General features: G+C 39.5%; 1 protein-coding gene and 1 pseudogene across 1 annotated transcript; one reads left to right on the forward strand and one right to left on the reverse strand.

Annotated features, from left to right (window-relative positions):
- The first annotated feature begins 4576 nt into the window (after positions 1–4576).
- On the forward strand, positions 4577–13193 carry LOC149096987 (2'-5'-oligoadenylate synthase 1-like). The gene is made up of 5 exons (XM_089279122.1): positions 4577–4659; positions 9055–9227; positions 10279–10552; positions 10809–11184; positions 12074–13193. The coding sequence occupies exons 1-5, from the start codon at positions 4617–4619 to the stop codon at positions 12228–12230; spliced, it is 1023 nt and encodes a 340-aa protein (XP_089135248.1). The 5' UTR covers positions 4577–4616; the 3' UTR covers positions 12231–13193.
- LOC149096988 (uncharacterized) lies at positions 6746–7359 on the reverse strand (annotated as a pseudogene).
- Positions 13194–13378: the final 185 nt, after the last annotated feature.

Raw genomic sequence — 13378 nt, forward strand, 5'->3', positions numbered from 1 at the left:
CAAATGGATGAGAATACTGACCAATGCTCTCCATATGGCAACTCCTCTCCTGGACATTCAGCCATCTGTTGATGTTGGGGAGAGGCAGGGGGCAGGAAGCGGGAGAGAAAAGGGCGGGAAGCGGGTGTGCTAAGAGGGCAGGAATCCGGAGAGAAATGCAAAATGCTAATTTTTGTCATTCATTAAGGCTTCAAATACTTTCAAAAACAAGAACTGATAATGTTATTTGACTTTCATTTAGTGTCTTTAGAGACTTCTAGGCCGACGGGCAAAGAAAAATTCACCCTTGGGCTCAAAACGGGGCTCAAAATGAAACCCTTTGACAGTGGTTACGTCATAGGTCATTCACTTGAAAGACGTGGGTAAGAGAAGCAAGGCAGAAAACGAAGCAAAAAAGAAAAAGGAAATGCCTAAGGACTGTGCAGCTAAATGACTAGGATGTGTTTTGAGTCTCTTAATTTACAGGGAACAGGAGCAGGATGAACAAGGGCGGGAGTCAAGAGATAGAGGTATGGGAAGTGGGAGGTTCTGACTCCCCTGTCCCTCCCCCCAACTTGATGCAGTACCTTGTCCCTAAGTAAAAAGTAAAGTCTGCATACGAGCCAAGTGGCCCATCAGGCCAGGCTTATCTCAGTTTCAGTGGCATGAAGCAACTAGGAGTATTTCTACTACCCCCTGGATAGGATGCTAGTCGATCACAGGGTTATCCCCAGCATTAAATTCACCAGTACCCATATGTACACCTTTGTGGACAGAGGCACCGTGAGAGTAAAAGTGTCTTGCCCAAAAACACAACACAGTGTCCTTGACCAGGGCTTGACCACGGACCACTCAATCCATTGCTGAGTGCACTAACCACAAGGCCATCGCACCTTCCACCTTGTCCCTTAGGCCTAACCTTAACCCTAAACCTAAAAAAAAGGAGTCTACAGATTTCAGTCACATTTACCTCTTTTATCACTTGTGCATTTCAGACAATTTCTAATTTCCTCGCTTTCTGCCATTCAGTTTACATTATCAAAGCCTGATTTTAAATGATTCGCAACTACTGACGGAACTTTTTTTTGCAACTTACAACTTCAGACTTTGCACAAAATTTCTCACTGGAGAAAAGCAATGTTGTAGAACTTAAGTGATGAACTAAATGCAATAAATTTTTATTTGTAAGAAATGTATCTGTTCTTTAATACCTGCTTTTGTGTCTAGTATCTGAGTTAGTCGTGGCGAAGATTTATTACAAATGGTTTGTAGACGACAGTAAGCCAATTCAGAGACACAGTGGCATAAGCAAACCCACTTGTTAACCAATTTATCACAGGAAAAAAATAAATACATATAATTATATATATATATAATTTATTGCCGTCAGGTGCTATAATGTCCTGTAATAAAGTGGTTACAAGTTAAGTAAGAATCTTACAGAAGGGAGGATGATACATTATTATTACTAAGGGGATCATAATTAATTTCATATTGATTCAAAGCACGTGATACAGTGTATGTGCATGTATGATTCATTAAGCACATACAATGTAAAAATTATGTTGTAGTGATTGAGCAAAGCTCATCTGAATTAAATGAAAGGAAAAACAACAACAGTCAATTATTTATATAAGTTGATACAATGCACATGTAAGATAGGGAAATAGAAATCGGAAAGCTTCAAATGACTGAGTAAACAAGATAAACTAGTGGGTTTCATGGAAGTTAATTACTGCCTCTCTGAAATGTTGAATGTCTTTTCAGCATCAAAAGAAGTGAAACTTGACCACATCCCATAAGTGGAAGTGGTTTTGTGTAAACAAATACAGGTGTTTGGGCATTCTAAAATATTTAGTTTCATGTGCATACATGTACAAGGAAATGGTCTTGAAAATTTCCATGTACTATCAACATGTAATCAATGTAAACAAAAAAGACCTCAAGCAAGGAAAAATTGTCAATGAACCGAAGATATTGAGTGGTCTTGAATGTTTTCAGTATTTCCAGCGTTCGCTGCGGCCAACAAATCACAATATTTTCGATTTCTACTCCCTTCCCAAATGCCACCATTGTATAAATGTACGCTTAAACAATCTTTAATGATAGAGAAATATCTTGTGAATGAAATGAACAAATGTTTTATTCTGACAGCGAACGGCAGGCCTAGGTACAAAGATATTATTTCACCTGTTCCAAAAGGCACAGAAAGTCAGAAAGGTGACAGAAACACCAAACAAGCCAGTCTTTAAAGACAAATCCTTATCAAAGTTTCTTTGATGCATTGCAAAATATAATTTAAACTGCACCTAACCCCAAAAGTTTTTCTTCGCTAAAATGAATCTAGACTTTAGTTGAAGCATTTGGGCGAAGAAATTTTTGAATTTGGTTGAATCCTCAATTTTCTATGCCCTTTCAAAGTTGCACTTGAAGTGTTTCACAACCGCATTTTAGGGAGTCTGGGGCGGCAGTTGCTGATGACGTCTACCCAGGAACCAAACACAGTGGCACCTTAGTCAGCTCTCTGTATTTGCTCAAGAAAATGGAAAACAAAACTAATCGTTCCAATGAATTTTGGGACTAAAACGTCCGAGTTTTGTCTCAGAATCATTTCTTTTTCGTCACTGGAGTCAGAGTTAAGTTTCGATTCGGAAGACTCCGAAATAAAATTCAGTCGAGCATGTTCAACAACTGTGAATGCACTGCTTAGAGCTTTGAGAGCAATTTACAATATTTCAAGCAACGAAGGGGAACCCTTCTTTGCGGACGAGCTGCTTGTATATTAGGAATGGAAAGCTAGGTACAAAGTGGAGGAGCAGGCAAATGAAAAGCTGGAAAGAAAACTCAAGGACTGCTTTGGATGGTAATTTCGTCAACTAAACGTAAGATTCCCATGCGTGTTTATAGCCCGTTTACATTTGTCCTTAGCTAGAATGTATTTTGTCAAGGTATGATTGTTCTGTTAAATCCAGTTTGTGTTTTACTTTCTGTTGAATGCTTCATGTTTATAAGAGCGACGTACGTGTTGCAGTTTTCGAGACTTGATGACCTCCAAAACAATGGCTTTGATCGATTGAAAATCGTACTGTTTGGACCTGTATTTCTGAAGCTGCGGGAAGCAAGGCGGAAGGAAACATTTCATACAATTACGGATTGAACATTGTCACACGTTTTAAGTTGTAACTCCAAATAACCAATGTAAATTGTTCTCAAAGTTCGTAGTGAAATTCGTTGGATAAGCGAAAAGGACGTGTTCCCTAAGCAGTCCACAGATGTTACGCGGTCATATTTTCGACGCTATTGCACAGAATCTTTGTTGCACTGCTGATTTCCAAACCTTCGAAAAACTCTGTGAGTCTAATAATTTTCTTATCATGTAATTCTAAAGGATTAATCTTTGACTTTTATCTAAATCGAAAGAGAAATGTGTTGGTTAGCGGCTTACAGTTGCGACCTATTTACATATCAGTATAACACTTCTTGATCATGATCGGATCACACAACTTTGTCGGTTATGTTATAAATACTGCGGGATTGGAAGATATAGGTTGTCAGTAGTATTTCTACAAATTGCTGGTTAGCTTTAAGCAGAAAATTTATGAAAGTAGCATTTGAAAGTCTGTGGAACAAATTCCAGCGAGAGTTCTTCAATGGTTCTCACAGATTCAGTTTGCTTGTTTTGGTTCGACAAAATCAACCATTGTACGTCTTTATTGTACCATTAGCCGATCGTTAGAAAATTGTACAGTATATTGCTGCAACAGCCGATAGCACCTCTGGAAGGCATTTCTGCGCACTTTTCGAATGTGTATTGCACCATTCTGAAGGAAATGAGAGGACGTGAGATATCCAACCTTCCTGGGTAGACGTCACAAGAGCCGCTGGACCCATTCTCCTCAAACTCGGTCATGAAACAAAATGGCGGTGTTTTGGAGCTATTTTCGAGATTTCGTCGAGGCACAAAAAACCGAGGATTTAACGGAATCCAAAAATATTTTCGCAGAACTATTTCGACTAACAAGTAGATTCGTTTTCGCAAAAAAAGAATTTTTGGGGTTAGGTGCACTTTAAATGGACAAGCACCACATGTCGGCGCAAAGTGAGTGCGAATAAAACGGTCCCGACCTGCATGTATCTTACCCATTTCGTGCAAATTACACTTTACATCTAACAAGTCTTCAAAATCCTTGCAAAAGCTGCATACAGGACCAATCTTCTGCTTTGCTGGATACCCATTGTTGTTTTTTACAATTCTGAGGCGAGGGCGGCTGAAGTAACACGATCCACGCTTCGTCCGCTCGAGCTGGCTCGAGTCAGCAAACTACACATTACTCCACACAGAATGCCTCCCCTGTACCGCTATTCATTACGAACATTGTTTGAGTATTAAACACCCATTTAAGGACGTCAAACTCACCAATAACGAGAAGTATCAAGGATATTTTCCACCTTAAAACGAAGCAAACTACCGCTCTCAGAGAACTGATCGATTCTCGATCGATCGAAGGACAGCATAGCCTGATGGTGATGACCACTGACCAATTACTGTGACGTCAAAAAATGTATTTCCGCGGTGTCCCATTCCGCGCTCGACAAAATCGACGTACATCCGGGACATTGCTATTTGCGAGCAAAACATGGCCACGAGTAGACAGAAGAACATGAGTTCAAGCGCTGATCGTGAGTAGAATGTCCTTGTTTTATCAATTTTAGGCGTTCTCGTATGGAACGCCAGAACTGTCTTATGATACTCTTTTTTATTATATTGGGTGGTTATGTCATTATATGTAGTACTTATGTTATTATATTCGGTGATTAACTCATTATACTCGATGCTTATTCCATTATACTCGGTGCTTATGTCTTTATATGCGGCGCTGTCTTCATTATATTCGGTGCTTTCTTCGTTATAGTCGGTTCTAACTTTGTTTGGGGTTTTCTTCATTATTACGGGTGCTAACACTATTATATTCAGTGCTCTCTTCCTTATATTCGGTGCAAAGGCCATTATATTCGGTACTTCCTTGTTCGATGATTACTTCATTATATTCGGTGCATACTTCATTTCATTCAGTGCTTTCTTCGATATGATTGTCACCAGTCTTCGCAAGGGGCCGTACAATTTGGAGGTAGTCTAGGGAAAGCCGGGAAAAACGGGTGTCACGAAACCTCAGACCCCTTGATATTAAAAACTCAATCGTTATTACCTGAATTGCTCTATGGCCACAATGGGGCGAGATGTTTATCTTCTCCGGTTTATGTTGTCGCGTCGATCAAACTGAAAAACAAATATTTAACTTCTCAGGTTTATCGCTGTCGCGTCGGTCAAACAGTGAGGAACTAACAAGGTTTAGAACAGCAGCCGACACTGTTTTTCAAAACAGACCTTTTTTATGCAATCGTATGCAGCAAAAAATGTGTTGTTCTCTGAAACGTACTCGTTTGATCGCAATCTGCTTTTTGACTTTATGTGCGTTGCATGACTGTTGGCACGTAACCCGTAGAAATTAACGAAATTTAGAAAAAAAAAAAAGGAGTACATAGAGATAGCCATGTTTGCGTTCCAACTTATAACGGGAATATTTCTTACAGGAAACAGTAAGTTTCAAACCAAACACTTCTATTTTTTTTTCTTTTCATGATACTGCCTGGATTAGTGAATTATTAAATCTGCCTCGTGGCAGGGCCTTCGCGCCAGTTTTCAATTTTCGTTCACTCACATTTCGACCAGACATGGTGGTTCAATCGGTTCGACTTTCACATGCTTTTTACGAGCTGACAGTCACACAACGCACATAAAGTCAAAAAGCAGATTGTGATCAAATGAGTGTGTTTCAGAGAACAACACATTTTTTTGCTGCATACGATTACATAAAAAAGGTCTGTTTTGAAAAACAGTGTCGGCTGCTGTTCTAAACCTTGTTAGTTCTTCACTGTTTGACCGACATGATAGCGATAAACCTGAGAAGTTAAATATTTGTTTTTCACTGTTTGATTGAAGCGACAACATAAACCGGAGAAGATAAACATCTCGCCCCATTGTGGCCATAGAGCAATTCAGGTGATAACAATTGAGTTTTTAATTTCGAGGGGTCTGAGGTTTCGGGGTCTGAGTTTTCGTGACACCTGTTTTTCCCAGCTTTCCCTAGACTACCTCCAAATTGTACGGCCCCTTGCGAAGACTGGTGACGATCATATCGAAGAAAGCACTGAATGAAATGAAGTATGCACCAAATATAATGAAGTAATCACCGAACAAGGAAGTACCGAATATAATGGGCTTTGCACCGAATATAAGGAAGAGAGCACTGAATATAATAGTGTTAGCACCTGTAATAATGAAGAAAACACCAAACAAAGTTAGAACCAACTATAACGAAGAAAGCACCAAATATAATAAAAACAGCACTGAATATAATGAAAAAGGCACCTAATACAACGAAGAAAGCACCGAATATAACGAGGGAAGCACTGAATATAATGGAATACGCACCAAATATAATGAAGACAGCATCGCATATAAAGACATAAGCACCGAGTATAATGGAATAAGCACCAAGTATAATGAGTTAATCACCAAATATAATAACATAAGTACTAAATATAATGACATAACCACCCAATATAATAAAAAAAAATATCGTAAGACAGTTCTGGTGTTCCATATTCTCGGCTTAGGGCGAAGTCGCACTAGAGGGCAATTTCAGATTTGTTCTGGACAAATCCGACTTGAAATCGACCAGTTACAAAAAATTTGTCCGGAAAGCTACAGTCGCACTTGAGAACAAAATCTGTGAACAAACACCATGCCATACTGTGAGCAGCATCCAAGGATTTTATCAACCTCATCGTAGTAGACGGATTTCCTGAGGCTTCCTCCTGTTTGGTTTTTGTTCCAATCTTTTGCATTCTTGTATCGTTCTATGATATACATCATTTTCCGAATGCATTTGTCGGCTATCTTGTTAGTTCCGAGCGTTTTCGAAATCTTCTCGGCAATCCAAGCCCATGTTTTTCTTGACTCTCGACTTTCTAACTGATCGTGCTTTTCAGCCCACAGTTGAACTAATAGATTTTCCTCCTCTTTACCCCATCTATCCTGAACCTTCTTGGTCTCGACTAACAAAGATGTATGGCACGAAGAAGTTGGGGTTGATGACGGCATATTGAGCTGTCTTCGCTGAACTGAAGGGATTCTGGCAACAAGTCAGTGCTCGTGATTGAAGGAGATGGGCTGGGATTTCCTCGATCATTAAACATGTAAGGGCCTGGCAAAGGATAGATCCATCCTGGTGGATATTGTGGAAATTCGCACAGGAAAAATTGGTTGCCCGCACTGGGATTCATGTTCTTGCAAAATGAGAATGTGATTAATTTTACCGTGAAGTCTATCACATAGAACCTCTGCTACATATCACCTGTCAAATCATTTCCAAATCAAAACACCCTCACTATTGTTTTCCAAGATTTGTCTCAATTTGGCCTGCTTGAGAGGTAGTCGACGGCATCTTTGAAGTTTGTCTGTCCGCGACCAAATTTTGTCCTTTGAGGAACAAACTGGTTGCACTTGGTTTTTCATTGTGATGACGGATTTTTGACATAAGTAAACAGTTTTGTCCTCTAGTGCGACTTGGCCCTTAGTTAACTATCAGAACTGTCTGTGATTCGCTAGTGTGGAAGAAATTTATTTGCATGGCTTCCGGGCGATAATTGACGTAATGACAACATGTTGAGTGTTTGCTTACTGCTAACTGTGGCCTAGTTTGTTTGAGGTTCAATTGATTCTCGATGTAGGAAGCTCTTGTTCAGTTCATTTAGGACCATGCAGGCCTTTAGAAAGCGATAGATTAGCTCTCCGCCACGGTTTTGATATCTGTACATTCGTGTTGATTTAGACTCCAATTTCATGTTGAAAGCACTCTTAGTTAAATTGTACAATTCACGATTCAACGAAAAGATGGTGAATTTAGTCTTCCAGGCCTCAAAAGGCATACAGGAGAGTTATTTGCTGTTATTTGAACTATGATAAGCCTCATGGAAAGCTAGCTCTAGGACAGAATTGTATCAAGGTTATCAGTGACAAGTAAAATTCTATGTCTATGTTTTTGCGAATCCAGTCAGACTATACACCAAGTGATAATTCTGTAGGCTGAAAATGCAACTTCACAACTTTCATTCTAGCTAAATATAAACTAAAATCAACCGAAGCACTTTACTAATGGCTTGACAATGGTTTTGTTTCACTTTTTTATAAACAGAATAAAAATCTAATATATATGCAAAACATTAAATCGTTAGGTACAATTCCGGGAAATAGACAAAGTACTTGTGTGAATTTTCTCTCATTCCAGATCACCTGAGGAGGCATTTAAGTTTGAAGATTTTGTTAAATTGGAGCCAGACCATTTTAAGTACTTGTTTTTTTTTAATCAGCTGTTCGCTCTCTTCGAAAAACCGAAAAAGAGTAATTAATTCCTTTAAAGCATTGCATTCAAGCTGTCATGAATATATCATAACTATGCCATATATCAATACTGGAAATGGTCAAAGTCATATGTTAGGTAAGGTTAGGTAAGATAACTTTATTTTAAGTCGTAAGCGTGGGGAGTGGTTGCCCAATCTCCCACTCATGACAAAAATGCACTACTATTTGCAATAACATTACTACTTACAATTACTATATTCGATGAGATAAATTCAGAATTAAAATATTCCTAAGAGCAATTAGTCCTAAAATTAAGAATTTGAGAAAATACAGTTCATGCACTGGCACCCTGCAAACTCCACACTATTCAAACGAGAACGAAATTGTGCCAGTGGTTGAGGATTTGGTGAGTGAATAGAAAGCTTTTTGTACGAGTTGTTTTTGCTCTTTTCTTTTTCTTTTCTTTCCACAATCCCACGGGAACGAGGCAGGAAGGTGGACAGAGAGGGACAAGGGGCGGGGCGCGGGGGGGATTTTAGTACCCTGCAGTATAGTACATTACACAACACGTAACACACATTAGACACACGACACAGCCAAAAGCGCTAAAGCGAGCTGGCCAACTGTGTGCTTGACTTCCATTATTTCAGGAACGTTTTTTGAAAAAGTTGACTTCACTGATAGCTCTGCTGTTAATAAGTTCATTACCAACGAACTCCAACTTGACGAGGCCAACAGGAATGCAATTTCCCAGGTTGTAGACCAACTGTACAAATACCTCCAACATAATCTGCCATCTCTCAGCATAAACTGCCTTGTTAAGGTAAGAGTCACCACCTTGTGTATTGAATGTTAATTTAAGGAAACTTTCATAAATTAGTGCACCACGAGGGGAGGGTATTAAAATTGGAATTTCAAAGTTTAGTTTCAAACAAGTGAAAGTACCAAAACTATGTGACCCCACCCCCTCCCGCCCCATTTTCTGTTCTATGCTGTGCAAGGCAAATTTTATCGAATGAATCCATGACTGCAGTTCTCCAAAATTGTACTACTTTAAAATGACCAAAGAGCTAATGCAGTATTAATGTCTCAGCTTAAGACAAAAAATTTCACCTGGTTAAGTGCTGCGTTTAGCTTACTTGCCGATGCAAATCACCACTAGTGAATTTTTCTAAAATCCCATCTCTGCTATAGTGCCATAGTAACCAGGGGAACGTCAGGTAGCATTTCACTTCCGATAAGAAGTACCTAAGTCTTCAAAATATGTCGTGCTTAATTTGAAGTACATTAATAAAATTAATACAAGAAAATAGACAAAGTCATGTTTACTCTAACTTCTTACTTCATTTCGATGGAACTGTTCCAAACACGATAAGAACAACAATCTCAAAAATATGTATGTCAGAAAGCAAATGAAAATCAAATTGCACAATATAAAATTGGTTTGGTTAGGGGACAATTAAATTTTGCAAATTAAATATTTTTCAGGGACAAACTCAGTCGACAGACACATAAGGGTTAGTCTCTATATCCTGAGTTTTTACCACAAAATTTTGAGAAACTATGCTCTCAGAAATGCATTTTTCTGCATTGTGGAAGCATAATTTTCCAGGTGTTTTGCTTATTTGGACTTTCTGTGTTCGTATAATGTAGTGTCAAGTCAAATCCCCAACAGGATAGAGAAAACTTATTAACTCATACATTTCTTCGGGGAGGCAGCGTGGCCAAGTGGTTAGGGTGCCGGATTTGCATGCATTGGCCCTGGGTTTAAATCCTGCTTTGGCATCGATTCAGCCCTTTTTTTTTGTTTTTTTTTTTCTCCAAGATGTGCTGTTTTGTTAGTAAATATCACTTGTACTTTCAACACAATTCAGGGAGGCTCTGTCGGGAAGGGAACAGCTGTCAAGGAAAAAGCAGACATCGACTGTGTCGTTTTCCTCAACAATATGAAAACCATGGAAGAGCACAAACTTAAGTTGCCGGAAACAAAGAACCGCCTGGAGTTATGCCTCAAACAGAGTCCCTATAAAGACCAAATCACCTTTGATGGACAGACACGCTTTGCCGTGAAATTCACATTTCACCTAAATTCATCTCAAGAATTTAACATTGACTTGCTGCCGACATTTACAACTGAGCAAAGTCGAGGTAAAATAGGATTTTAATCTTCCTTTAACCCAACCTCAATATGAGTCCATTGTTTGTCAGTCATGTAGACACAGTCCCCTTTTGGCCAGCCTCCTTGCAGCTTGTTGCAGTTTATAGTCCATAATGAAGTCTATTTGATTGCAATTTCATTGTTTCAGGGAATACAAAACCTTTTGAACCATGTGAATTAGCTGTGTGTGTGTCCACATTGAATCAAGCCAAGTTAATTAGAATGTGTATTGTTTTGCCCTTGTAGAACAACTGTACGAAGAAATGATTCGTTGTACAACGGAAGACAAGCGTTATTACTCAGCACATTTCGTGAGCTTACAAAGGGAGTTTGTCAAGGATCAACCGTCGAGCGTGAAAAACTTAATCCGCCTTGTAAAGTACTGGCGCAAAACCTGCATTGAAGACAAAAGCAGTGGTAAAACTAGACTACCATCTTCGTATCCACTGGAGCTCATTACCATAGCCTGTTGGGAGAAGGCTGGAAAACTATCATTTGACATTCGGGCCGGTTTTAAAGCTGTTCTTCAACAGTTGGTCGATAATTGCCACATACACGTCATTTGGCATAAATACTACAGTGAGGCTCTCGCTAAGAGAGGAATCATGGGGATGGAGATAAGGTTCGTTTTTGTTCCTGTACAAATTTGCTATAACAAAAAGGTGAAAATGTCACTCAACATTAACGAGTTGTTTTAAGACTGGTTCCTCTTACGGGTGAAAATCGATTTTGGGCCACACCCACAAAACTAATTTTAGGGGTTGTTTTCAAAATTTCCGACAATCACTTTCTCACTTTATTATGGGAGGCCAACCCCGGGAAGCAAGACAGCCTAAACGACATTCAGATAAATCAAAGGGAAAAGGGTCAGCTGATAGCCACAATATGCGTGCTAAGGCAACAAAGGTACAACAGCACTTAGAGTTCTTCTACTGCTGTTCTATCTTGTGGCTATCAGCTGATATGACCCTTTTTCCTTTGATTTTAGAAATTAAGCCACATTCCCACATTTATACCATTCTTCGACAATCAGATAGTTACGATAGACACCCACAGACAGATAGTAAGTGAGACAAAGGATGGCGGAGCGAAAGCCAAGTAGTCAGAAAAATATACAATCAGCCACCCAGTCAGAAAAACAGACAGACAGAAAGGCTTACAGACAGGCAGACAGAGACAATCAGGTAAATAGGAAAACAATCAGAAAGTAGATAGTCAGTCAGTCAATCAGTTAAAAATACAGCACTTGAGAGTCTGAGAGACAGCGACTGACAAATTTCATTTAACCCAAAGGTAGACAGCTGGGGGTAGACACACAGACAGCCAGACATGCAGACAGTATCATCAGACATAAGACATACCAAGGAGAACGTTAAGCAGGAACAAATTATGTGAGATTGCTTAAGAAACACGGTCTTAGTAATCAGAAATAATCTTAGTAATATGAATAATGTCAGTGTCGCTTACGGCATGATACTGGACTGAAATACTGTACGCCTTCTTCCACGCAGCCCACCATTTGTTCTGGACCCTGCCAACCCAACCAACAACGTATGCAGTGCTAGCGATGCCGAGGGATGGAAAACCGTGGCAGATGTGGCTAAAATGACACTTCAGAGGCAGCCACTGAAGGGCATCAACTTCAATAGAAACTGGCAAATAATATAGGTCTCGTCTACTAACTATGGTTTTCACTGTTTTGTATTTTTGTTTTTAAATCACTATCAATATGGTGTTTTTTCCATTGTTAAATTAACGTGCTGTTGACCCCCGGGAGAGGGATACTCCCTATTATGGGCTAGATATGTATGCGCGGCCCCAGTATGGTTTTTCAAACGTTTTGGTCATGATTATAAATAGGGTATGTTTTTAGCACTCTAGCCTTGAGTGGGGTATGTTTCTTAGAAGAAGCTACGTTTTCATCATCATCAATAAGACCATCAACAAAAGTCCTTTATAACGTATGTTTAGGGCAACTGTGCCAGAAGCAACGGTTATAAATATGGTATCAAATTTTTGGCCAGGTCATAAATCGGGTAGCAAAAATCGCAAATTTTGGTCATAAATAGGGTAAGGGTTTTGGGAAGTGGACCGTACACCCCCACTCAACTTTTCTAGTAGTACCCCCCTCGGGCTATTAACATGGCGCTCTAAGTAGGCGCTACTGAAAAGCTAATATTTCCTCGGCATATACTCCCCCAGACATAAACATGCTTTTGCCATGCGAAACTGAACATGGCAATAGGATATTAAAAGCAAGCTAATACTCGACCGTCATCACACATACAGCAGAATTGCTTTAGGTGATAAATCACGGGTGATGATAAAAACACTGACCCCTTGTCAATGGACTACCCCGATGGACTACCTAAATGGACTTCCTTAAACAGAACTTAACCTTGGAGTCTTTTGTTTTTTTGCTAGCTACAGCTATAACCGGCGCAATTTAATCAATTTTTTTTTGAAAATTCAAAGTTCTTTCTTCGAAAAATGGCTCGAAGTCATGCTACATCCCTCAATATCAGTGTTTGACCGCCGGTCCAAGACTTACGATCAATGTGAATTGTTTTGAAGATCACTTGACCACTTAATCTTGACTTAAGCACAATATAATAAACGGTATCATTGAAAGCTCTGTGTGCTTTGCCAATTTTTAAGCTTCCTCCTCCTATTCAGGAGCAATTAACTGAACAATATATTTTTTTTCGGGGGGGGGGGGGGGGGGGCGAGAATCCAAGAGAGAGGAAGCGGAATGTCTCGTATTACACGTAGAAGTATCCAGCTATTGAAATGAGCTATGCTGCTCTAGTAATCTT

The sequence above is a fragment of the Orbicella faveolata genome, unplaced genomic scaffold (assembly GCF_042242905.1).
Source record: "Orbicella faveolata isolate gen_17 unplaced genomic scaffold, um_ofav_v1 contig_47, whole genome shotgun sequence".
NCBI classification, from domain to species: domain Eukaryota; kingdom Metazoa; phylum Cnidaria; class Anthozoa; order Scleractinia; family Merulinidae; genus Orbicella; species Orbicella faveolata.